Source organism: Plectropomus leopardus, chromosome 2, assembly GCF_026936395.1.
Source record: "Plectropomus leopardus strain MGB_pleo_1.0 chromosome 2, ASM2693639v1, whole genome shotgun sequence".
In the NCBI taxonomy this organism is placed as follows: Eukaryota; Metazoa; Chordata; class Actinopteri; order Perciformes; family Serranidae; genus Plectropomus; species Plectropomus leopardus.
Window position 1 is genome coordinate 3,396,904 of NC_142177.1, and position 25,901 is coordinate 3,422,804.

General features: G+C 42.3%; 2 protein-coding genes across 5 annotated transcripts; both read right to left on the minus strand.

Annotated features, from left to right (window-relative positions):
- Window positions 1-109: 109 nt before the first annotated feature.
- LOC121950069 (acidic mammalian chitinase-like) lies at window positions 110-8,477 on the minus strand. Its single transcript, XM_042495982.2, has 12 exons — window positions 8,450-8,477; window positions 8,274-8,331; window positions 7,907-7,933; window positions 7,601-7,805; window positions 7,262-7,318; window positions 5,854-6,019; window positions 2,055-2,179; window positions 1,837-1,960; window positions 1,566-1,748; window positions 1,315-1,431; window positions 1,087-1,219; window positions 110-569 (listed from the first exon to the last, which is right to left on the minus strand). Exons 2-12 carry the CDS (start codon window positions 8,296-8,298, stop codon window positions 319-321), a joined length of 1,413 nt encoding a protein of 470 aa, XP_042351916.1. The 5' UTR covers window positions 8,299-8,331; window positions 8,450-8,477; the 3' UTR covers window positions 110-318.
- A 13,649-nt stretch (window positions 8,478-22,126) lies between these two features.
- On the minus strand, window positions 22,127-25,485 carry LOC121950123 (acidic mammalian chitinase-like). Of its 4 annotated transcripts, none has more exons than XM_088071585.1 (12): window positions 25,461-25,485; window positions 25,335-25,361; window positions 24,994-25,198; window positions 24,847-24,903; window positions 24,547-24,712; window positions 24,087-24,211; window positions 23,839-23,962; window positions 23,151-23,333; window positions 22,940-23,056; window positions 22,698-22,830; window positions 22,418-22,503; window positions 22,127-22,300 (listed from the first exon to the last, which is right to left on the minus strand). In XM_088071585.1, exons 1-12 carry the CDS (start codon window positions 25,483-25,485, stop codon window positions 22,127-22,129), a joined length of 1,422 nt encoding a protein of 473 aa, XP_087927711.1. The 4 variants fall into 4 exon arrangements, with proteins under 4 accessions (XP_087927711.1, XP_087927709.1, XP_087927703.1 ...); XM_088071583.1 differs by having other exon boundaries at window positions 22,409-22,503; XM_088071577.1 differs by having other exon boundaries at window positions 22,127-22,353; window positions 22,399-22,503.
- Window positions 25,486-25,901: the final 416 nt, after the last annotated feature.

Consider the following 25,901-nt stretch of genomic DNA (forward strand, 5'->3'; position numbering starts at 1 on the left):
AACTGTACATGTGTCACTATTACTGCGAAAAAATATTCTACTCACGCCCATCAGCCTTTCACATATAAGACCATACATAGCTTGAAATGACCAGCCAGTGCTCAACAACTTGTACTAAAGTACTTCAGTGCTTTTATTTGCAATCTGTGATCTATGTTACATATTTCACAAGAACATACATTATTTTTATACAAGACTCAAAACAGACTCATTTAGATAAATGATTGTATAGTTTACAGAGGACAAAGAGAACTTTAACAGTCTGCTTAATAGTAGACTTCTGCATCAGTTATAATACACATTGTCTCCACTCATGGCTCAAGGCCAGACGCAGCACTTGCAGCTGTCATCAAAGACAGATCCATTTCCGCAGTACCTCACGTGGGTGATGCCACCAGCACACATGTAGAAGCTTTTCTTGTCATCTGGGTTGGCGTACAGGCCGTCAGGTTTGCCATTGCAGAAGCCAGATCCCGGGGCGTGGGTGGTGGTGGTGGTAGTGGTGGTTGAAGGGGATATGGTGCTAGCACCAGGTTCTGGAGTGGTGGTAGGGGGCAGTGGAGGCAGCTCTGAATGGTTGAAAAAGAGAGAGGAGATTGAAACAGATAAGTAAATGTTTATTTATGTTTTTCCACACACTGACTATGATTTTAATGAGACAGACAGCAATATACATTACTTTATTACTTCAGTAAGTTACTAAGAGCGTTGCTCATTGTCAAGGCTTACAGTAAAGTAATGGAAAACCCGTCAAAGTACCTGTTTAAAGGTACATTTTGATCATTTTTACATGTCTAGTTGAGAGATACCCATCCAAGCTGGTAACAAAAATACCTGATGCCATTTTAAACAAGATTTAATTATAAGAGGATAAGATTAAACTAAGCTAGAATGTTTAATATGGTAGCCAAAGAGAATTTATATAAACTTATATAAAATTAAAATTAATAAAATACTGATATAAAATAAGATCATAATAGGGGTAGACTAATGATTAGCTATCACCAGACAAATAAAGATGGCAGACATTATTATCTGTCTTGACCATAGTCTAACATCATCTGCATAAAAATTCTTTGGACTTACCAATATCAAGAAGTTTGCGGAGATGAGCCAGCAGAGGGTGACTGCCCTCTCCACAGAATCGTCCCGCAAAGTCATCCAAATCAAGGGCCCACACAAAGGCACCACCAAACTTCTGCTCCTGCAGGTAACGCACCTGTTGGGGCAAATAAAAATATATATACCTCAAAATTGGTATTAATATTTTAGCTGTGAATGTGTTAAAACATACAGAGTTGTTGTGCCATCTACCTTGATCTCATAGCTCTCCCTGGTGTCAAATCCCACCCACTCATTGTTCTTGGTGGCATAAGGTACCTTCTGGTCTTCAATCCACTGAATGGTGGTTCCTTTCACAAATCCACAGATCTAGACCAAAGACATCATGAGGTTGGTGTTGCTTTACAGTTAATTTGTACTTTGTCTTCACACAAGCCATTAAATGCCAATGTAGTCAATGTATACTACACATCAGTGGTTTGGGGGTTCTATCTAAACTGTACCTCATAGTAGGACCAGAATCCAGCTTCACGTGTGAATGGTCCAGCTGATGCAGGGCCACTAGCTGGGGCTCCAACGCCAGTGTGTGATGATGTCAGACGGAAGGTACGGCCATAAGCGGCAAATCCCATCCTCAGCTTCTCCACTGGGGTGCCGTTGTCTCTCCAGTATTTCATGGCAAAGTCCTACAAATATTGATGAAAGAGGTCAAGTAATAGTCTTGAAAAAGGTATCCTTGTAATTCATTTTCTTCAGTTTCTGATGTCCACTTACAGTGTTAAAGTAGATGAGGTCACCAAAGTCCTGGGATCCACGGAACAGTGGGCTGTTGTGTCCAGTGAACTGCTCCCAAGTTCCATGGAAGTCGTATGTCATCACATTGATGAAATCCAGTTCCCTGGGGATAGAGGGTAAAGAAATAGTCATTGAAAAATCCTTTGTAAAACTCCTGGTTTCTTCTCTCAATGGGGTATTCATGACAAAACACTCACTTGGCAATCTCAGCAATTTCATATCCACCATCAATGATTCCCTTTCCAGCAGCTACTGCAGCAGTCAGCATGAGCTGAGTTTTGCTGGTGGACTTGGCCTCAGCTGCGAAGGCTTGAACAAGTTCCTGCAAATAAAGACCAGCCGGGAAGTAAGAAATGATGTCAAAATTGACATAAAATTGATATTCAAGATGGCGGCGCGTGCACACGCAGCGGCTTCTCTCTCTCTCAACGTGACAGAGTTTTTGTGCTTTTCGTCATGTGAGTCACAGTGTTTTTGTTCGTCTTCGTTGCGTCTACCTGTCTACAAGCGCAAGTACAGTCGGGCGTTTCTGCTAAATGTCGACAGGACCAGTTTTCACAAGTTAAACCCCGTGCAAGAAGAAGAGCTACGAGACTGCGGTCTGCTCCGGAGGCCTGCTACTCCACCGACCCCCAGTCCTGCACCTCGCCCACAGTGGAGGCGACACAAGCGGCGTCAGAGGAAGCAGAGGCGGGGTAAGCGCGGAGGTATCCGAGCCAGGCTAGCAGCTAGCCTACACAAGCCGGCTATCCCCACCATCATGCTAGCGAACGTACGCTCTTTGGATAATAAACTGGACTACCTACGCCTTCTACGGACAACCCAGAAGTCTGTGGGAGAGTGCTGTGTTTGTGTGTTCACGGAAACTTGGCTCAACAACAGCGTTACGGACCACGCCATTCAGCTCGAGCAGCTAAGCTGCTATCGAGCAGACAGAGCTCTCGCTGAGGAAGGTAAGACACGCGGCGGGGGACTCTGTGTTTACATCAACAATGACTGGTGCCGTGACGCTGCTGTGATCTGCAAACACTGCTCACTACTGGTGGAATTCATGGTCATTAAATGCCGGCCCTTTTACCTGCCGAGGGAGTTTACAGCCATACTGCTTGTTGCTGTTTACATCCCTCCAAGCTCCAGTGAAAACAACAGGAGCGAGGCATTGAATGAACTGTACCAACACGTCAGTGAGCAGCAGACTGCCCACCCAGATGCCTTCCTCATCCTGGCTGGGGATTTTAATCATGCAGACCCAAAGAGTGTGTTTCCGAAGCTACACAAACACATAGACTTTCCAACACGTGGACACAACACACTGGACCAGGTTTACACCACCCAGAGAGGAGCTTACAAGGCCCTTCCCCTCCCCCACCTCGGCGCCTCTGACCACATCACTATTATGCTAATGCCAGCATACAGACCACTGGTTAAAGTCACCAAACCAGTTCTGAAAGAGGTGCGAGTGTGGCCTGAAGGGTCCTTGGAGGAACTTAAGGACTGCTTTGACACCACAAACTGGGACGTGTTTAAACAGGGTGCCACCTGCAACAACATCACCAACCTCCAGGAGTACACAGATGTTGTCACTGCGTACATCACCAAATGCATCGATGATGTAACAGTAACAAAGACCATCACTGTTCGGGCCAATCAGAAGCCATGGCTGACAGGAGAGGTCCACAGGCTGCTGAAGGCTCGAAACGCTGCCTTTAGAGAAGGAGACAAGGAGGGCCTGAGGACAGCGAGAGCCAACCTGTCACGCGGCATCAGAGAGGCCAAGAAGCTGTACTCCAGGAGGATAGCTCATCGCTTCAGCGACAGCAGGGACGCGCAGAGCCTGTGGCGTGGGATACAGACCATTACGGACTACAAGCCCCCACCGCAGACCTGTGACAGCTCCACCTCCCTGCTAAATAAGCTAAATGACTTCTTTGCTCGCTTTGAAGCACAAAACAGCACACCTGCACAGAAATCTCCATCCCCTCCTGGCGACCAGGTGTTGACACTGTCCCCGGACAGTGTGAGGAGGACACTCAGCAGGGTCAACGCTCGCAAAGCTTCTGGTCCCGACAACATTCCTGGTCGTGTGCTGAGGGACTGTGCCGGGGAGCTCACGAATGTCTTCACGAACATTTTCAACATCTCGCTGAGCCAAGCTGTTGTCCCCACATGCCTTAAAACCACCACCATCATCCCTGTCCCGAAGAAGTCGTCGCCCTCCTGTTTCAACGACTACCGTCCGGTAGCACTCACTCCCATCCTCATGAAGTGCTTCGAACGGCTAGTGTTGAAACACATCAAGACTATCCTCCCACCCTCCCTGGACCCCTTTCAGTTTGCGTATCGGCCCAACCGCTCGACCGATGACGCCATCTCCACTGCCCTCCACTCAGCCCTCAAACATCTGGACAAAAAGGACTCTTACGTCAGAATGCTGCTCATAGACTTTAGCTCAGCATTCAACACAATCATCCCGCAACAGCTCATTACAAAACTGGACCAGCTGGGATTAAATACCTCACTGTGCAACTGGCTGCTGGACTTCTTGACTGGGAGACCTCAGGCAGTTCGGGTCGGCAGAAACACATCCAGCACCACCACACTGAACACGGGGGCCCCCCAAGGATGTGTGCTGAGCCCCCTCCTCTTCACTCTGCTGACCCACGACTGCACACCGTCGCACAGCTCCAACCTCCTCGTCAAGTTCGCCGATGACACAACTGTGGTGGGTCTCATCAGCAAGGACGACGAGACGGACTACAGGAGCGAGGTGAGCCGCCTGACCTTGTGGTGTGAACACAACAATCTCTCTCTGAACGTGGAGAAGACGAAGGAGATTGTTGTGGACTTCAGGAGAAAACGCCCCCAGCACGCTCCTCTTACCATCAATGATGCCACGGTGGAGAGGGTGAGCAGCACCAAATTCCTGGGTGTGCACGTCACTGAGGACCTCTCCTGGACCATCAACACCACATCGCTGGCCAAGAAAGCGAACCAGCGTCTCTACTTCCTCCGCAAACTGAGGAAAGCTAGAGCCCCAGCCCCCATCATGCACACCTTCTACAGAGGCACCATCGAGAGCATCCTGACCAGCAGCATCAAAGTGTGGTACGGCGCCTGCTCCACATCCTGCAGGAAGAACCTCCAGCGCATCGTGAGAGCAGCTGAGAAGATCGTCGGTGCTTCTCTCCCCTCCCTCCAAGACCTCTACACCTCTCATCTCACCCGCAAAGCCCTTGGCATTGTGAGTGACCCCACCCACCCGTCACACAGCCTCTTCAGCCTGCTGCCATCAGGGAGGAGACTGCAGAGCCTGCGGGCCAGGACCAGCAGACTGCGGGACAGCTTTGTCCACCAGGCTGTCAGGATGCTGAACTCCATCCCTGCTCTGCCCACCCCCCTCTCCTGCTCTGCACCCCCCCCGACGCTGAAATCTCTCCCTGCTCTGCCCCCCCTCCACACACACGCACCACCTGGACTACAACTCCCTGCTGCCCCACCCCACCCCTACTCACACACGCACTCACACACGCCCACGCGCCCACCCTCACACACACCCTGGAGTCTGAAATGTTCCCCCCTGCTGTGCCTCCCCCCCCACACACACACGTATGCACCATGGACTCTAAAAAACTCTCACCGAAGTGAACTCCTCCCCTCAGGAAAACAACACACAGTCACTTTAATCACCACCAGCCGATAAGCTAACTTCTTTCTTTCTAATTGCACTACCATATACATTTGCACAACTATAACTATTTTTAATGTGTCATTGTTTGTATTGTACAGTTTTTTTATTTATCTCTTTTAATATATATATATTTATGTCTACTCTCTGTCACAGAGAGTTGAGAGTAACGCAATTTCAATCCTCTGTTTGTCTTGTACATACTGTAGAATTGACAATAAAGCTGACTTTGACTTTGACTTTGACTTTGACTAAACAATAAAAGCTGTGAGTTGAATCGTGAGACTCAAGGAAGAGAAATCTGTTCTCACCCTGCAGAGCAGAGTGAACCTCTGTTTGTCCTCTGGAGGACTTCCACGAGCACCAGGGTACTCCCAGTCCAGATCCAGACCATCAAATCCATGAGTTCTCAGGAATTTGATGGTAGACTGGATGAATTTCTGACGGTTGGCTGGAGTGGACACCATGATGGAGAACCTGCAGGGATGATTGTGTTCTGTTATCATACTTGGTATGCTCGAAAAGCCGTTTCTGTAAAGTAGCCAAACAGCCTTTTGCATGTAGCAGCCCTTAGCTTTTGGGAAATAACTGACCGCAGTGTGCATGGCATGCATGATTCATATTTTGAATGGTTTTGATTGTTGCTAATTACATACATTTGAAATATTTACATATGTGCTTTATAGCTAGCAAACCACACTGGTTGATTTGTACAAAACGCACAGTAAACTAGTACTACAGGAGGGGCAGTGCTGTTTCTTAAAGATAGCATCAACTAAGGTTAAACCCCAGTACATGTCTTGTCCCACATAACCCTTACTACTCTGTTTTGCGCTTTAAAGTCTAAGGGTAGAGTGTCCTGATTCTTGTTGGGACAGTGGGTTAGAACAACGTGCAAGGGCTTTGTGGCCCTCCAGACAGAGACTTTTCAGGGGCATGCTTCAGACTGGCTGTTGTGAAAAATCATCGGCAAGATGTCTGTACGAGAAACCAAACACAAGAAACCCAGAAATGTATTTTCTTTGTTATAGATTGATTAAAAATTACAACAACCATCACATTATCTTATTATACTGTCATTACAATATAATCTGGTCCGTTTCTTTATAACAACCATAACAAAAGAAATTGCCAGTAGGCTAATGCCATGGTAGCTAATAAGCTAACTACTAAAGTCTGACAAGGTAGGATGTTAGCCTACAGAGCAATACTAGTTTCCTGGTAATAAGCAGTGCTCTTTTTTATGTGATAACTCACTTCATCAAGTGATAGTGTGAAACTTAAGTTGCATACAAATTGTGAGCATCCTGACAACTGCAAAAAGCTGCCTGAAAATATAACCACTGCATTAGATGGCATAATCACAATGTCCGGCAACTCAAGTTGCATATGTTTTCTTTAATGCCAGTATACTGATGACGCATCAGGGTCGGGAAGGGTTGTCTTATTTGATAAACTGTTCAGACAGTATCACTTACTACACTCTTCTGAATGGTAATTTTTTTTTTTTTTAAAATGGGATTGGGACTGGACAATAAGATAGTAACCAAAATTTTGCATTTTGTCACATATAAGAATCAGAATGCAAGTAGTAAAAGAATGCAGTAGTAAAAGCATAAGTAACATACAGTCCTCTGTATTTGTGTATGAGCATGTGATACATTATGGTTTAAATTATGATATAATTATAATAATATTATTAATATTATGGTTACTCACTGTCGTGAACCAAAGTTCCATCCACCAACAGCCAGAAGAGTCTTCAGGTGTGGATTTCTGTAAACAGCACAGAGGATTGACAATGAAGACAATGCCATCACACTTTGGTCAAGCCTGTTGCTTATAACAGGTTACCAAAACAAAGGTTCAGAACAATGTATTGTCGAGGCTAGTAGTGCAAGTAGTGCAATTACTTTTTACAGTAGAGAAAATCTTAGGGATTTGGTCTTGTGTCAGCAAAGTCCTAATTTAAGCAAGCATGATGGCTTTTTTTTGCCCAAGGCACTAAAATTCTGCAGAGGTAATGCAGTTTAGCCTATTTCAACTTTCGCCACTTACTTAGTCTTCAGGGCATTGAAGGACTTGTAGAGGACATCATCATTCCACTCATAGGTAACCAGCTCGTTGTTATGGTTGATCATGGAGAAGGCGTAGATCAAGGTGGTGCACAGGAAGGGGTCCACATCTTGTGGCATGTACTTCCCCTCACCAGGTCTGTACTGGGACCAGTTGGTAAAGTAACACACCATCTGGGTGGCAGATCCTGTGTTGGAGGGGGAAAACTTTAAATAAGCACTAATTCAAGTAATTTTATACAAGCGAAAATCTAAATCAAGTGCTGGTTGATCAAGTATTACGACTTACCCAGCTGGCATATCACTAGACATAAGCCTGTATAGGGTTAGAGAAGAAATGGTTAGAGAAACTAAAATACATTTTGAAATCTAAAAATATACTATGTCAAGTCAACCTAATTTTATTGATAAAGCCCAAAGTCATACATTTTCCTCAAGGGTTTTACAATCTGTACAGCATATACACCCTCTGGCCCTGAGACCCTTGATTCACTTAAGGTGATAAGATTCAGGACAGACATGCCGACATGAGTACAGAAGAGACCAACATAGCAAAAGTACAGTATAAACAATCAAGATGACAAAATGATATATATCATAGTCTGTCAGTGATGAGAAATACATGCATACAGTATCACATTTTAAAAAAAAAATACCTGCTAGAATTGTAAGCCTGCTCATCTTGAATTCACTTCTCACAACTTCACTGGATAACTGCAGGACAAAAAATGAACCAGGGTCAGTGAGTGAAGCAACAACAAAAGCCACTATTCTCAACATAATAACAATTATAAGTCATACTTGGAGGAATTGTTTTCTTTTGTACACTCACCTTGGGACTTGATGAGAGACCCAAACACCAGCAGCAAAGTTCTGCCTCTTATATAGTTAGTTGTGCACAGAGAAAGGAGGAGGTGTAGCTGCCCCTGATAAATTGGGGCAATAAATTATGATTATTAGAGACATGTTTTGATAAGATCCTTCAAAGTCTGAACCATATGATACGTAGACAACAATTCACTCAGTGCTGCCCTCTGTTCACAGCAGGCACTCAACCCACAAACCAATAATTTAGGTCACTAAACGGAATGTTGATTATCGAGTCATTCATCAGCCAAAATGACCTTTTACTGTGGAGCATAGTCCTCATATTTTTGCTTTGTTTGAATGTGTATCTTATTGTTACTATTGTCATGGTGACTTGACTACAATATCACCTATAAACTAATTCATTAATAACTTTTAATCAATTGAAAAATGATTGATCATTAAAAAAAATCAATTAATAGTTTCTTTATCTTGCTAAACACACACATAGGCTGATTCCAACCTCTGTTTTGGTTTCATTTTATTCCAATTCAGTACTTGGCACTTATTTTCACTATTGCTCTGCCTTATAGAGTAAATTAATGACTTCACCCTTTGCTACATGGTTTTCATAATTTTACACATTTGGAGTCTGTAATAACTGTTTAATCATTGAAACCGAACGTGAAACTGATGTAAAGCCATGTTGTGATATCCATTTGCCCTAAATGTTATCACTATTAAATAAAAAAAAGAAGAAACAAACAAATAAATGACTTAATAAAAGCATTTTATTCAAGCAACTTGGAGAACCTTTCTTCCTTTTTTTTTGGCATTTTGCAGTCACTGTGTTGTTTATAATGGAAATAAAGATGCACTCAGGAAACATGGAGCGAGAAGGCAACAATGAGTCCGGGATGTGTGTTTACATCAGTGGTGTCAAACATAAGGCCCATAGGCCAGAATCAGTCCAAGGGTCCAAGTGATGCACCTGTGATGGCTACGAAGAGCTAAGTTTCAGGAGCAGGTTAAAGGAGTAGCCAATTTCATGTCAAATGTTGCATCAGAGGTTTTACCATCTTGACCAGAACACACATCCCTGAGAAAAACAAAGAGTGCTTATTGCGGTCATATTTAAAGATATTAAACCTTGTGCAAAATGTTGTCAGTCAGCAGCTTAGATACAAAAGAATCTGTATCAGACTACTGTCTTAGAACAATATTGTTGGAACCTTTCTGTGAAGGTACATGAGCTGTAATTAGTTAACCCCTGGTTTACATAATGTGCACTGGAAACCACCAGGTCAACAGGAATGTCCATTTTATTGAAGATGTACAACATGAAAGTTTAAAAATAGACATCTAGATTATTTACTGAGCAAGTAACCTACGTAAAGAAGTTCAAAATTTTGTGCTGAATAAAGCACTTTAAGGTGTAAAATGAGCAGCCAGTGTAAAGTGCGTCTTATAGCTACAACTGGTGAAAAACTTTGATTTAAATTTTAAAAAATAATTATTCAGCATGTGACACTTAATATCAAAAGGGGGTACACATAAACTGTGATGCATTGTAAAATGAGTTAATATAGCTCGAGGCTGTCCTGTTCTAGTTCCTGCTTTGATTACTTTATCTGTCTCCTTTTGTTAGAGCACTGGCCATGACCATTGTCCATCAAGATGTTCCACAGCTGGCAGCTTGTTTTTCAACTCCACAATAATCTTCAGCTGATTCGGAGGTAAGTTTAGAACTAGCCAGGGCCTTCCAGGATGCACAGAGTGGTGTGACATAGTCACAAAAAAAGAGAGAAAATAATAATAGCTGCTATGAAGCAATGAGTTGGGGCTGGGCATTTTTAGAAACAAGAGAGAAAAAAAGAGACCTTTAGCACAGTTTTCCATACAAGAAATCTTTGAACCTTGAAAAAGGTCTTTGACATAATGTGTATTATGGTAGAGTAAGCATACGTTTACAACCTTTGACATGTCAATATTGTGACTGAGCTACATTACCAGTCAGGAAATGCTTGAGGTGACTTTACACTAAGACTTGCACAGCCCCTTGGGTTGTAAATAACTGTCCATGCAGACGTTTCCTTTTTACAGCTTTTATCACATCTAACACCGACAATGGTCTATTTTGTAAGATTCCCATGAAAAGCAATAATATTTATGTTCAGAAAAGTACACAGACTAAACCAAAAGATAGGAGAACATAAGAGTTGCATCATACATAACAATGTTATGCACTTTGACTTTATGAGCAAACAGTTATCAGAAACTACAGTCCGCAGAAAGAAAAAGATATATAAGATGCAGGACTTCCGCAACAAAATTAAATTGGCCACTCCTGAGAATGATGTTTTTTGGGGGATTTTTTTTTCAGATGTTAGAACAAGTATATAGTATGAATGAATATGTGTACATGCACACACATATACATTACATACATATACATGACCATAATCAGAGTTTAAAATAATAATTTAAATGTCACGAAATGTTAAACAAAGCTGAAATTAGCTTTATTTTGATTTTAAAAAATGGCCACAGGAAGTGGCATCGCTTAACTGTGTGGGTTTACTGTGGCGCAACCAAGACAGGCAAGACAGAACAGACGACAGCGCAGCCTGACAGAACGAGAGAGAAAGAGGAGAGAGGAAGGTACCTAAGCAATGCTTGTGTACGAGAGGGTTCGATATGTGGTGGTTCACTCTTTGTCGGAATAAACAGCAGGAAGGAGACGGATGCCTTTGTTCAGCAGCAATTTACTTTTCTTCACGCTTCCATAACCTCACAACAACATTCCCCGCACTTTTAGTTATTTCCTCACATGTGACTTTACTAACCAATCAGAAGCTAGAAGGACTGACTATGGTAAATGTACAAAGAGCCACAGAGGTAGATTCAAGAGGATACTTCACACATTTTTAAAGCTGCTTATATAAATATTTAAACATGTAAATATGTAAATAGAAACTGTGTATACACATGTAAATAGATTTTTTTTAAAACATTGTAAATATATATTTTTTGAAACATTGTAAATATATATATTTTTTAGTGCACTACTTCAAACATATGAATTACATTAACTTCTAAACCTCACATTTCCACCCCCTCTCACAAAAGAAACGTCCCCGTTTCACAATAGTAAACAAAACAAACGACTGCTACCACAGAGAACAAAGCAACAGTCTTACTTTAGAACATTGTCCATAAGGTATCTGGGAGCTCTAACTGGACGTCTGCCGGGTCAAGATGGAGAACCAGAGTCTGTACCAGGAGTGGCAGAGGGGGGAGTGTGGGACTGTCCAATAGGGGAAGCAGACGACAACTGAGCCCCAAGAGCAGGGGAAAGGGGAAAGTGGGAGTGGGGTTGGGACTGGGGCTGAAGTCGGGGCTGGGGCTGGGGCTGAGGGATCTGGGGCTGAGGGATATGGGGGCCAATGATGGAGCCAGTAATGTTGCAGCTCTTTGTTTCCGCAGTTTTTTAAGTTTTAAAGCAAAGCACCTGACAATGCAGTCAAGCAGGAGAGTTGAAGCTGCAAAGGTGAACCTCAGTCATGTGTCTTATGTCCATGATCCGGCAAAGGAGCATTGTAAGGTCTGAGACGGTTATAATGGACAACATGGGACTTGTCAGACTGATCCAGGAGGTAATGAATCCTGTATGTCAGCCCAGGAGAATCCACATCAGATCCAAGGCACTCCAATATTTGAAAGGGGTCTTTCCAGTGGGGAGTGAGTTCTTGGTTCGATGTTGTGGGGTTATTCAACCACACAAGATCTCCAACAACATAGGGAGTGTGCTTAACACATTTGTCATACTTTTGCTGTTTGTGTGCATAGTCTCTGTTCCATGCAGCAAAACTGAAATCTGAATGAAATTTCTGGGTCAACTGTGCAACATAGTCAGCAGGAGAACCAGGGGTAGATCAGGATGGTGTGTTGTTAGGCAACAGCAGGTTGGCAGGCCTCCTGGCCTCATGACCATGTGTGAAGAAGAATGTGGTGAAACCCGTTGTAGAGTGAGGCTGGTGTTGTAAGCCAAGGCAACTTGGTTGAGGCAGTCATCCCATTCACCAGGCTGCTAGAGCAGTGATTTGGCGAACTGGTCAATGAGTGTTTTGGTGAATCTTTCAATCATGCCATCACACTGAGGGTGGTATGGGCTGGTTTGCGTTTTCTGGATGCCCAGCAGTCGACACAGGTGTTTCACTAAGTCAGTCTCAAACTGATGTCCTTGATCTGTGTGCAGCATTTCAGAACTGCCATGTTCACATATGAAGTTTTCAAACAAACATTTTGCAAATGTTGTGGAGTGTTGGTTCTAGATTGGCGTAGAAGTTGACATACGTGGAGAAATAATCCTGAACAATACCCACATACCTGTGGGCATGACTTATGATGAAAAGATCAAGTATATCAGCTGTGACCTTTTGGAATGGCTCAGTAGCAGCAATGGTTTTCATTGGAGCTCTCTGGTGAGGTACAGGACTTTGTCTTGCATCACATGGTACACATTGCTTGCATCACAGCTTGATGTCAAGTGACACGAATAGCCAGTAACACAGTTGCTGAGAAAGTTTCAGAATTTAATCAGCAGAAAGATGATCTGTAGCTGGATTTCCATGCAGTCACTTTAGAACAGTGTTTTGTAAGGCCTGGGGGACAACAATTTGATGCAACACTGACTTAATGGATGGACTGAAAACTTTACGACAGAAACCAAACCATTATGAAAAGTAAATCTGTGGTGCTCTTGCCAAAGTGCTCTCAGCAGGTGGGCATTTTCTCATGCACTAGTATGGAGGTTTCTGCTCCATAACTTTCCAGTTAATGACCTCTGAAGGTGTGGAATCTTGTTGCTGTTCCTTTTTTAAGATCTTCTTCTGGTAGCTGAAGCACAAATGTGGAGCAGACAGATTGTGTAGTACATTGCAAGTCTGGACCAGGAAGCTGTGGTAATGTAGGACTTGAGTGTCTTTTGTCCGGATGTGAGCTGGCTGGAGCAGTGTAGGTGAGGTGCTCTGCTCTGTAGGTCTGGTGTCAGCCGGGGGACGTGAAATTGCATCTGCATTGACGTGGCTGCTGCCTTGTTTGTGAATTACAGTCCACTCAAAAGGATCAAGTGCAAGAGCCCAGCGTGCATGAAAACCTGTTCTGTCATTGTCGATGATGCCCAAGAAGGGTTTGTGGTCTGTGACAATAACAAAAGGCTGCTTGTAAAGGTAGTGGCAAAAATGACGCACTGCCCAGACAAAAGCCCAGAGTTCTCTGTCGTAGGTTGATCATTTCCTTTCTGCTTTTGTTAGATCATGGCTGGCATATGCAATGACTTTCTCATGCTGTCCCTGTCTTTGAGATAGCACAGCATCAATAGCAGAGTATGAAGCATCCATGTTAAGGGATAATAACAATGTGAAATCAGGAAATGCAACCACTGGAAGGCTTGAGAGGGCATGTTTCAGGTAAATGAATGCATCCTGACACTAAGAAGTTCACTGAAATAGTGCATGTTTCTCATTAATACTATTGGTCCAGATGGTTCTAATAATGGACTGTTTTTTTATTTTTTTCTCCTCTCTCGCTTCCTCCGCTCTCTTTTTCCCTGCTGCTCTCTCCTTCACTTTACTTTCCTGTAAGATGCATCTTCCTGCTCTGCTCCTCCACTCACCTCCTCCACTACCCCTGCCTGCCCACTTGTATAATATCATTGAGAATGAGTAACATTAGATTCTCTCACAAAACCAATATTTTATCACACAGGTTGGAACATTTAAATATTATACCAGTCGCTATCAACATAGTATCAGTATAATATCTTTTCCTTCAAAACTCAGGGCATAACATCAAAATAAATTTATAACATTGAACCTCTCCTTATCTTTCTCTTCTTCTGGATTTTTTTTTTAATATACTCACCTGAAAATACAAACAGGATTTTACTACTGAACATTACCTGACATTATTTCATGCTATTTATTCACATTACGGAATGTTATCTGAAACATAAAACGTTTTCAACTTTAACGTTATGCATTGTTAACGTTAATGTTAGGGCCCCAAAAAGTCACCTCTTTTTCACAGCCTAACGTTAATGTTGGCAGGTATGTTTGAACAGAAAGGCAATCAAAGCTAGTGTAAGGTATGTAATAATGTAATTTAATGGAATGTATAATACAGCTCAGCGGAGAAACAAAGTCCACATACTCGGGGCAGTGTTCAATTTCAGTCTCCTGAAAGGTCCGCACACTCTAGCTCCACCAGACAGGGAAACTCTCATTAGCTGCTGTTAAGGGGCAAACATCAGCTACTGTATCACAGCCCCAGAATGATACCTCCCCTTGATGACAAAGACTCATTAACTGACTGCTCTGTTTCCTCAAACATCTTGGCTATTGTTGAAGGTACTGAAGCGTGCGCTTTAATTGACTCTGGTTCCTTTGTCTCCATTGAAACGTTCATCCAGCTTTGAAAAAGTGCCCCATGACAGCCTCCTCTGTACCTGCTCGTGCAGTCAATGGCCAGCGCCTGGACATCCTAGGACAGATAACCATTGGAATCAGACTTTGGAAGCAGGAATTTGAAGTTCTCAGAGGATCATATTAAGTTGGGATTTTCTGGAAAAACATCATGCCCTCCTTGATCTAAAAAAGAAATTACTGCAACTGTTGGACATAAAAATTCCCTACTGCCTAAAGGACATGAAGTGGCCACTTGCTGTAATGTGTCTGTGCCAGCACCTACTAAGATTCCAGCTATGAGTGAAACCCTCATCACAGCCTGTGTTACCGGCTACACCTGCTTCTCCTATGCCAACTGACTGTGGAGTCTTCATGCCCAATCCAGTCTGTGACATTATCGTGGCACACTCCCTCAGTGAAGTTCAAAATGGTGCAACTGTGGTTAGGCTCATAAATCCCTCTAGAGACGACATTGAGCTGCACTCACTGGACAACACTTTGAGTCTCACTCTGCTTCATCTGTTGACATCATACCAGTGGAAGAAACATGTTAACCCACCTTACCTGTACATTCCACAGTAATTTACACAGCAATTACACAGTAATTCCACTTGTACAGTCAGATAAAGGAAATTTATCAACTTCTCAAGCTCAGTCTCTGAAATCGCCATCTCAGAAATACTCAGCAGTATTCAGGGCACACTCAGAGGACAGAGGTCGAACAGGCATAATAAAGCATCATATCCACTCTGATGATGCCACACCAATTAAACGGCGAGCCTACAGAGTGACTCCAGAACAGAGAGCTGAAATCCAGACTACTGACACCAGACCTACAGAGCAGAGCACCTCACCTACACTGCTCCAGCCAGCTCACATCCGGACAAAAGACACTCAAGTCCTACATTACCACAGCTTCCTGGTCCAGACTTGCAATGTGCTACACAATCTGTCTGCTCCACATTTGTGCTTCAACTACCAGAAGAAGATCTTAAAAAAGGAACAGCAACAAGATTCCACACTTTCAGAGGTCATTAACTGGAAAGTTATGGAGCAGAAACCTCCATACTAGTGCATGAGAAAAACCTGTTGAAAGCAGATGTCAATGAGGAAAGCTACAGTCCCTGGGCTGCACCAGTGGTTTTAGTGTGCAAGAAAAATGGCACATTGCATATTTGCCTGGACTATAGAACACTCAATGCAGTGACAATCAAAGACTCACACCCTCTTCCCAGAGTCGACGATGCACTGGATGCTCTGCCTGGCTCTGCCTGGTTCTCCACAATGGACCTTCAGCATGGATAATGGCAAGTTGAGCTAGAAGAGGAAGACCGTGAAAAAACAACACTCATGACAGGCAGGGGACTTTATCACTTCAAAGTAATGCCAATAGGACTCACCAATGCTCCAGCCACATGTCAGCGCTTAATGGAGATGGTACTACATGGCCTTCCTTGGAAAACCTGGCTTGTCTATTTGGATGATGTACTCATTTACAGTCGCTCTTTCAGTGAACATCTCCAGAACCTGGAAGAGATCCTCTCCAGTGGCCTCAAGTTAAATCGATCAAAATGCAGTCTTGCCAGAGTTCAGGTTAATTTTTTGGACCATGTGATATCCAAGAATGGCATTCACCTAGACCCATGAAATGTGAAAAGTGTTCAGGAATGGCCTGCTCCACGCTCAGCAACGGAAGTAAGAGCATTCCTTGGACTTTGTTCGTATTATCGCAAGTTTATCAGGAGCTTCGCACATCACAGTTTTCCACCAGATACAAGAATGAAATATTATGTTTCTAACCCACACAGCACAATGTCTGAGGACACAAAAGCATGTTCAATCTGCACCACCTGAGACTTGAACGCACAGCTTTTAGGCACTACTGGAGAGTTGTTATTTGGTGGGGCTACCTCATCAGTGTAGAATTAAGAGGTGACTTCCACTATGATACAGCCAATCACCTGGCTGTAGCACAAAAGCTGTACATGTAGTTCATGTACATGTGTTCCCTCTTATAATTAAAATTCAAAAGCAAATAATCAAATATTATGATCATCTGGTATCTAGTGACCCCCACTCTTACCATCACAGGGCCCTTTAGTGCCAGGAGCTGAACAAAGACAAGAGTCCCTTCTAACAGTTGATCCTGAAGCTCTGCCAAAACACACCAAAGCTTCAAGACAGACACTTCACAATCCGGCCCAACCAACTCATCTCAAAACAAAAAGAAAATTATATCAAATATTGGAATGAAATCACAAAATCACAAAGTAAATTGAAATTTGAATTGACCCTAAACAGAGAATACATGCTGGCAGAATACCTGACCACCATGACAGATATGAAACAAAGAAAAATGTTGACAATGTACAGACTGAGTGGACACAGCTTGGCCATAGAAACAGGCCATCACAGACACAACAGACTGCCCAGGGAGGCCAGGCTGTGTTCACTCTGTCATCAAAGATTAATCAAGACTGAATCTCACTTCCTACTATACTGTGAGAAATGTAAAGATTTAAGATGAAATTTCTTTAAAAAAAAGACATATATCCATAAAATCAGTATGCAGTTTTAGCAGCAAAAATATGTTTAATGTTGTCATACGTGATTGACGGTATGTATATAATATGTGTCTAAAATGTATGTCTGTGATGTATTTATTATCTTGTGATAATCTGTCTAACTTTCTTGTGCAAAATGTAATAATTAAATAATCTTTTATTTTTCTTTGGCAACAATGAAACATAAACAGCCATGTCGACAAAGCTGATTTGAATTAGAATATCAAACAAATGCCAAAAATTTCAGTTATCAAGTCAAAATTCTGAGAAATTGAATACTTTATCTAGACAACATAGAAAACATGATCCGTAAGAGAAGAAGTGATGCTTCAAGATGCTCTTTTTCCACTGACTGCAATAGGCGACATGATGGCAACTTTTGCATGTGTCTGATGTTATTTAATTTGTTTATTTGTTGTGATCGCTTTGTAGTCAGGTTATTGGGTAGTTAGATCTGTCAAAACTTAGTTGATGCTAGTAAGCTAATACTTGACACATGTAGAGTCACATCCTTTTACTAACCCAGGCAACATAGATCACACACACACGTACTCCAAATTTTGCTTTCAAAACAATTACACTTTACACTCAGAGAGGGCCAATTAATCTCCCACCGATCTCATGTTTCGGCCCCCCTCTTGAAGTTTTCTTTTGTCAGCCATTTTATTTTGAAGGCCATGCAGCCTTCGTCTTTGTGTTCATTTCACACCCACACCTCTCTCTCTCTCTTTCACACACACACACACACACACACACACACACACACACAATTTTTCTGTCTTGTGCTGTGTACACAATGGATGCAGAAGTGCAGCGAAGCATGATGATCTTCCATGGAGCACTGCCTGCTGTCTTTTTTTGCTATGTGGTCCTGAGTTCCGGTGTGTTTTTTCTACAAATCTGACAGGAAAACACAGATAATCTGTTATGAACAATAAAGGAGGCTTATGGCCTATAAAATATGATAATCAATCAATTTGTGTGTCTATTTTTGCTTCTGTGTGTTTATATATGCTTTTTTCCATAGCCAATTACCTTGGCATTCTTCATTAGGGGAATATCACTCTCAGACTGTTCTACACTGATCCCAAAAGTGCATTCCCTAAAAGGATCAGCTTAAACTTTAGTGGATTATTAAATGAAAGCAATTAGTAAAGTGATAAAATAGTCCTTTGAAGTAAAATCGTCAGTAATAACAGCAATGATATGAATGTGTTTTTATTGTATCCTATTTCTATTGCCAAGTTCCAAAGGGCATGTATGATATAGTGTCGGGTATGAGGTAACACATTCTGGCAGGCGATCATCAGATACTGTCCCCATTTCATTTGGCACAAACACCATGTGATGCCACACAGATAGCGAGGTGTTGGTGTTGACACACCCCTATCTCTTAACTGATTATAAATGCAAAGGTCTTCAGGCAGAAATTTAAGCAATGCTGAAAACACCCATGAAAAATTCCCACTGTGAGTGATATTCCTGCTATTATAAAAATGTGCAATGACCCACCATGAGCCCAAAGGCACAATACAGTTCTGCACAGACTATTTTGTGACTATTTTCCAATGCTAGAGCCACTCTCTGCTCTGCAATAGTTGATGAAATACAGATTTCTGGTGTGATGATGACTATTGTTTAATTGTTTTGTTTCATAGTATTCATTAATAATTAATGCTTCATTTGAACCTGTCTGGCTTCAGCAAATGAAGCAGCAAAATTACTGAAAGGACAATGTGAGCGTGAGGCATAAAGAGCTCAATAGGCGATCTACTTCCACTACAGGAGGTTATAGTGCAGAAGGAAAATGATTCAAGTTACTTTTATTATTACATTTCAACCAAGCCTACATGAAAAGATCAGCATCACAGTATATTCTAAAATTGACCAACCTCCAAAAATTATAAATTCAAAATACTTTTGAAGTGAAACAGTAGCAAATTTCTGTTTTACAACACATTGTCTGGTCTATGAATGCCAGAGGGAAACAGAAAACCCCTTAAAATTAATACACAATAAGAGATTTACTATGTTTGGTGGATTTAGTGCAGTTCATTAAAGAGTCACAAAAAAAAACAAAACACTTTTGGCTTGAATGCCTCCACCTTGGAATGTACAAACAGAATTACATGGGAAGGGCTGGGAGGGTGGCTAAGACACACCCAGTCACCTAATCATGCCACCTCTCAATCCACAGCCCCCTTCCTGCCCCATGCTCATACACAAAATAAATCAATCCAACTGCAGACTTTGCTTAGCGCTTGAATAACTCTAAAATGCTTTTTTGGTCATCTGTATATCTTTTGCTTGGATTAGGCAACATTAATATTACTCTTATTGGCCTTTTGTTTAAGGGGCTTTTGTTTCACTTCTGTGGTTAGTATTACAGTCCGCTGACCTTCCACAGCCAGCAGTGAAACACCAGCGCCATAGAAAATGCGAGAGATTGGCAATTGGGCAGTGATAAGGGCTTGCTTGGCTGATGTTATATGTGGGGGGGGCAAAAACTCGATTACGAAACTTGATTATTGATACTCAACAAATAGTTGAAATAATTTTCTTTCCCACAAAGCATTTACAACGTGAATTTTTGAATATTTTTGGGACTTCATTTTTTACCCCCATGCTTCTTCTATTGTACTTTTTGTTCGCGCATCGCTATGTCTCACTGATGTACAGGCATCTCTTTTCCAATGTAAGTCTATGGGGAAAAGTCTTTAGGGCGCCCTGGCATCATGTGATGGTCCGGGATGGTGTAACCTTACTTTTGGCCACTATACAAAATTTGCTTCAAAGCCTAGCACTGTCCCTGGGGGCTTGGGTTCAGCACTCGAGGTTGTACCCATAATTCACACAAGGCATCATAGGAGCTAGGAATATGGTGGTTTATGTATCAGTGGGATTGGTGTGTGGTGTATGAGCACTCTCTGCTGGGTTCCTGCAGACTTTAGGGGTGTGCCCCACACATAGACTGAAAATAAAGATGGACAACATGACAGTTCCCCCAAAGTGTAACATTTCAATCTCGATCGCCCCCTGGTGTCTGGCTTCAGTAAAGGTCATAAAGCCCACCCCTCCAGTGACACCAAATACGTGTCAGTGGAGGAAAGATGGTCTCCATCACTGAAGGGAGTTCCCATCACCCTGATGTTTGTTCAAGTGATCGTTTTTACGATGTTTGGTTTGAATTCAATTTGACAAAAAGGGGATAACTGACAGCTGTGACAGCAAATCCATGCAATAGGGCTACTCACCACTGGTTGTACCAGTGTGTTGGTGGGAACTCCCCCACCGCAGATTTCACTAGTGTGCAGACTCTGGCTCCCAATGACATTACCAGTGAAAGATGGCAGCAGCCATATCTTGGATATTTTAGCTTCATTTCAGCATAGCGGGGGTGAATGGGGCGCAACGTCCATCTTTTTGTACAGTCTATGGCCCCCAAACAACGTTAACTGTCTGTTGTTTTCTGTCCTTGTTGTTGGTTGATATTAATAAAGCTATGGTGAGTTACTTCAATAACTTTTAGTTTTGTTTTCGTTGATAAAAACTTTTATAATGATATTCGTTGATAATTTGTTGTAGCGTCATTTGTGGAGCTCATCAAATTATCTGTGGCTTTGCTAGCTTGTCTAAACCATCATAAGAAATCATTGGTGCACCCTGTTACCACAAAGTTGACTGTGAGAGAAGAACTAATCGCTGGTTAGAGCCATAAGTGCCATTTTCCACCCCTTTTGTCACACAATACTGTAAAAGACAAAAGTGTACAAGCCTTATTGGGTGGGAATGTAATATGATAAAATACCTCCAATATTTTTAGAATGACATCACCAAATGAGGTGAGATGAAGTTAATTTTTCTGCAGTGGCTCGTGACATTTCCAAACCAATGTATTCCCCCCCAAATGGCATTTAGAGTTTTGTCTTGATTGCTTTCAACATGTATACTACTGATATAATTCTTCATGTGAAACGTATGTGTGCAGCCTAATGTATAGAGAGATTTTTTTGGTTTCAATTAATTATCAAACACATTTTTAATCTGTCATAATACATTTATTCTCCTGAATCTTTCACATTTTGAATTTTAAGATGTTTTCTGAACATCAAAATGTTGTGATTGTAGTTGTTTCTCTTTAAGTAGCAATGATGTGTGGAAGATGAAGAAACCTCCGCGGACACCGACTCGGTTGCATAATAATCAATTTATTGCAGCAAAGTTCAGCATCCACCAGGCCCCATGGTCTGCCTGGGAGAGGATTCAGGACCAATGCGAATCTCTCTATTGTACAGCTCATGCAAGTCTCTTATATACGTACAGGCATCAATACATTTGTCCGTAAAGCAACTCTTTACCTGCTGTGATCAATCACAAAACCCCACAAGTATCTCCTTATTTGGAAGGAGCCTTATTCCATGTTACTTCTAGCCTGGCGCCAGTATTCTACACACTTGTCTTCCAGGCCTAAACATCCCTAGACCACTAACTTCGAGGCCTCCTTGCCTGACCAAATTAGGAACTTTAAGAAACTGAGCATAATACACTACATGATCTAAAACTACACACACACACACACACACACACACACATAAGGATAATTTCCCAGAGGCATTAAGCTTGTATAGGTAGTACTGAGATGACAGTCAGTAGCCTTTAATGAATGAACTCTTATGGCCACACGCAGCACTTGCAGCTGTCGTCAAAGACAGTGCCGACTCCGCACATCCTCAGGTAGGTTCGGCGGCCTGCACACACATAGTAGCTGGTGTTGTCCTCTGGGTTGGCGTATATGCCATCAGCCTTGTCTTTGCAGAAGCCTCGTCCTGGGATAGGGATTGTGGTCTTTGTGGATGAAGCATTGGTGGTACCACTGGGTTTGACTGTTGTTTTGGTGGCTGGTGCAGCAGTGGTAACAGGCGTAGTGGTTGTTTGGGTGTCACATGGTGTAACAGTGGTAACAGCAGGTTTGGTGGTTGTGAAAGTGGCTGATGCTGTGGTAGTAACACTAGGTTTCTTCGTTGTGGTTGATGGAGGGAGAGGTGTATCTTTGAGAGATGAAAAGAACGGGACATTATACCAAAAGGACTAATTTTTAAGCATATACCTTGTGTAAAGGCTATCAGTATTTTTCCCAAAAGCCTGTCAAGAACTGTGCATAACAGCTTGATAATGATTCTTGTCTTTCCATGAAGAGCTGGGAACATATTTGTTCATAAAAAAGATGAGAAGCAAGACTCACCAGCATTGACAAGTTTGCGCAGATGGGACAGCAGAGGATGGCTTCCCTGTCCACAGAACTCTCCTTTAAAGTCATCTAGATCCAAGGCCCAAACAAAGGCACCACCAAAGTTCATGTCCTTCATGTACTGAACCTGTGGATTGAACAAGAAGACATGTCAAAAAAACTGAGGAATAACTGACTCTCCCACCCTGCAGACCAACCCTGAAGCTGTGATCCCTGTATAATGTTTTCCCTCCTACCTTAATCTCATAGCTCTCCTTGGTGTCAAATCCAACCCACTCGCTGTTCTTGCTGGCATAGGGAACTTTCTGGTCATCAATCCACTGAATGGTAGTCCCTTTCAGGAAGGTGCAGACCTAAAAGACCAGATTAATGAAATGCCATTGGGGCGTTCCATTTTCCATCCATTCTACTTGTGTTAGTATGCACTTTATTTTGTTTAGACTTTACCTCGTAGTAGGACCAGAATCCAGCTTCACGTGTGAATGGGCCGGCTGATGCAGCACCACTAGCTGGAGCACCAACACCGGTGTTTGATGATGTCAGACGGAAGGTACGACCGTAAGCAGCAAATCCCATCATCAGCTTGTCCACTGGGGTGCCTTGGTCTCTCCAGTATTTCATGGCAAAGTCCTGAAATAGAAAAGGAGGGATGAACAACACAGACTCAAGGCCTGGGTTTCTTTAAGGCCTATGAATGACAGTCCTTTTAAGGAATCAATAGATATTCTGGAGATTTGTTATTGCATTTCCAAATAGAGGGGGGTTTCAGCAGAAGATGAGATATCCTGACTTGTAGTAAGTGTCAAGCCTTAACAATGCTGGACCCTACCTTTCCCGTAATGCAACCAACTGTATTCCCACCTTAAACACTGTGTTCCTGGTAAATTCCCATATTTTTCAAACCCTAAAAGCTTTTTGTAAATTTCTACTCTCCAAATCAGTGTTGAGATAGTGGGACATTATCAGTTCTATTTTCTCAGACTTGACAATGTTTCTCAGTTGTACTTGTGGCTGAAGAGTACTTCCTGTCATTCGTAAACAGACCTTATCATGTGAAACTGGTTGAGCTAACCATTAAAGGGTATTGGACCAATGTAATTTATGTATTCCTGCATTACATTACTACTTTTCTTACAGTGTTGAAGTAAATTAGGTCTCCCTTGTCATGTTTGCCACGATATAGAGGGCTGTTGTGTCCAGTGGCTCGCTCCCAAGCTCCATGGAAGTCATAGGTCATGACATTGATGAAGTCCAGGTGCCTGAAATGCATGTGAAACACTGCATTTTAGGCACGAAATGCTGACGAGCTACCGACCTATCATCGAATACAAACGTTGATTTAAAATCACAGCATTTTCAGAAAAGAAAGCTGCAGGAGCTTACTTGGCAATCTCTGCAATCTCATATCCAGCATCAATGGTTCCCTTTCCAGCAGACACTGCAGCAGTAAGCATGAGCTGAGGTTTGTCTGTGGCCTTGGCCTCAGCTGCATAGGCTTCAACAAGTTCCTGCAATAAAGACCATTGATATGAGACTATTTAAAATATAGTGTTATCACTGCAATATGTCCCTGATTGCTCATGAGTTCATTCAATCTGCCCTCCCACCACAAACTAAAAAGTCTAAAGTCAATTTTTACTAATACTATGGTAAGTTGAACGCTGGTGAATATAGTATCTTGAGTTGGACAGCGTGGTCCTACCATGTACATTTTGAACTCATTTTTTTAATTTGGTGGTGAAGAAAGTGTAGATATGAGTGGCATTCATTTTGATTTGGCATGTTGTGGAGACTGGATTGGGGAGTGAATGTGGGGAGGGAGTGGGTGAGGATGATGTCAAACCTTGCAGAGCAGACTGAATCTCATCTTGTCCACTGGAGGACTTCCACGAGATCCAGGGTACTCCCAGTCCAGATCCAGACCGTCAAATCCATGACGCCTCAGGAATTTGATGGAAGACTGGATGAATGTCTGACGGTTGGCTGGAGTGGACACCATGATGGAGAACCTGAGGAAATTTGTGTAATGTTAAACATCACTTAGTAGCATTTTCCTGAAATACATCAGAGCTAATGATTTAACACTCCTCATGGTATTTTTGTAATGAAGCACAAACTTGATAAATAAAGCAGAGGCACTCACTGAGTTGAGCCAAAGTTCCATCCACCAACAGCCAGCAAGGTCTTCAGACCGGGGTTCCTTTGGAAAAGGGATTTTTTTAATGCCGTATTGAAGCACAAGCTGGCGAAGCTGGTATATATTATATATTGTGGAAATACAAGTTCTTACTTGCTCTTCAGGCCATTGAAGGCCTTGTACAGGGTCTCATCATTCCATTCGTAGGTAACCAACTCATTTTTGTTGTTGATGATGGAGAAAGCATAAATCAAATGAGTGCACAGGAAAGGATCCACATTTGCAGGTGTGTATTTCCCAGTTCCAGGTCTGTACTGGGACCAGTTGGTAAAATAGCAAGCCATCCTGGAGGCAGTTACTTGAAAAAGCAAATTTGTAATCAACATTTTATAAAACATCAATTATTTTAAGACGTATAGTTAAGTCAGTATCAATAAAAACTTTGATGGGTAGTTTTATGAGCATGTCACAAGATGTACTCAAGTGGAACTTACCCAGCTGGCACATCACCAGGCACAAGCCTATCAAGAGGTAGAGATTAGCAAATGGATACCATGTAAGGGTTTTAATGTATCAAGATATCAAGGAATTAGTGTCGTGTAAAGCACTGATGACTTTACCTGCTAGAATGGTGAGCTTGGTCATCCTAATTTCAAAGCTCACAACTTTAACTGCTTTTTTCTAGAAAAAAATAAACATATGTCAAGGAAAAAATGAAGACAAACAAAATGATACTATCACAAATAATATGACTGCATATTCTTTGGAATCATTAACATGATTCTAATTCACAACTTGACCATAACTATCATAAACTCAAATCTTCTGGCCCATTAAAAAAAAACAATTTGACGTTGGTGTACAATAACTCCACTACTGTGAACAATCATAATTCCTCTCTCGTTTGTACTTTCCAGCTCAATGCAGCCCTAAACACAGCTCCAATTAACTGCATAAACATTTGTCTAATTCTAAAATCATACTAAACTAGAACTAAATTTCTCCGGTCTACAATGAAGAAGCTCTTGGAAGTGCAAGAGAGGAGAGGAGAATTGCTTCTG

Excerpts from the sequence above, each read along its gene's own strand:
- LOC121950069 (XM_042495982.2), bottom strand. The coding sequence starts at position 8,298 with ATGAGCAGGCTTACAATTCTAGCAG. Across the intron at positions 7,934-8,273 it reads CAGGCTTACAATTCTAGCAG|GCTTATGTCTAGTGATATGC; the intron begins GTATTTTTTTTT and ends AACCCTATACAG. Across the intron at positions 1,961-2,054 it reads GAAATTGCTGAGATTGCCAA|GGAACTGGATTTCATCAATG; the intron begins GTGAGTGTTTTG and ends CTCTATCCCCAG.
- LOC121950123 (XM_088071577.1), bottom strand. The coding sequence starts at position 25,485 with ATGACCAAGCTCACCATTCTAGCAG. Across the intron at positions 25,362-25,460 it reads CAAGCTCACCATTCTAGCAG|GCTTGTGCCTGGTGATGTGC; the intron begins GTAAAGTCATCA and ends ACCTCTTGATAG. Across the intron at positions 23,057-23,150 it reads GATTCTGGTCCTACTACGAG|GTCTGCACCTTCCTGAAAGG; the intron begins GTAAAGTCTAAA and ends CTGGTCTTTTAG.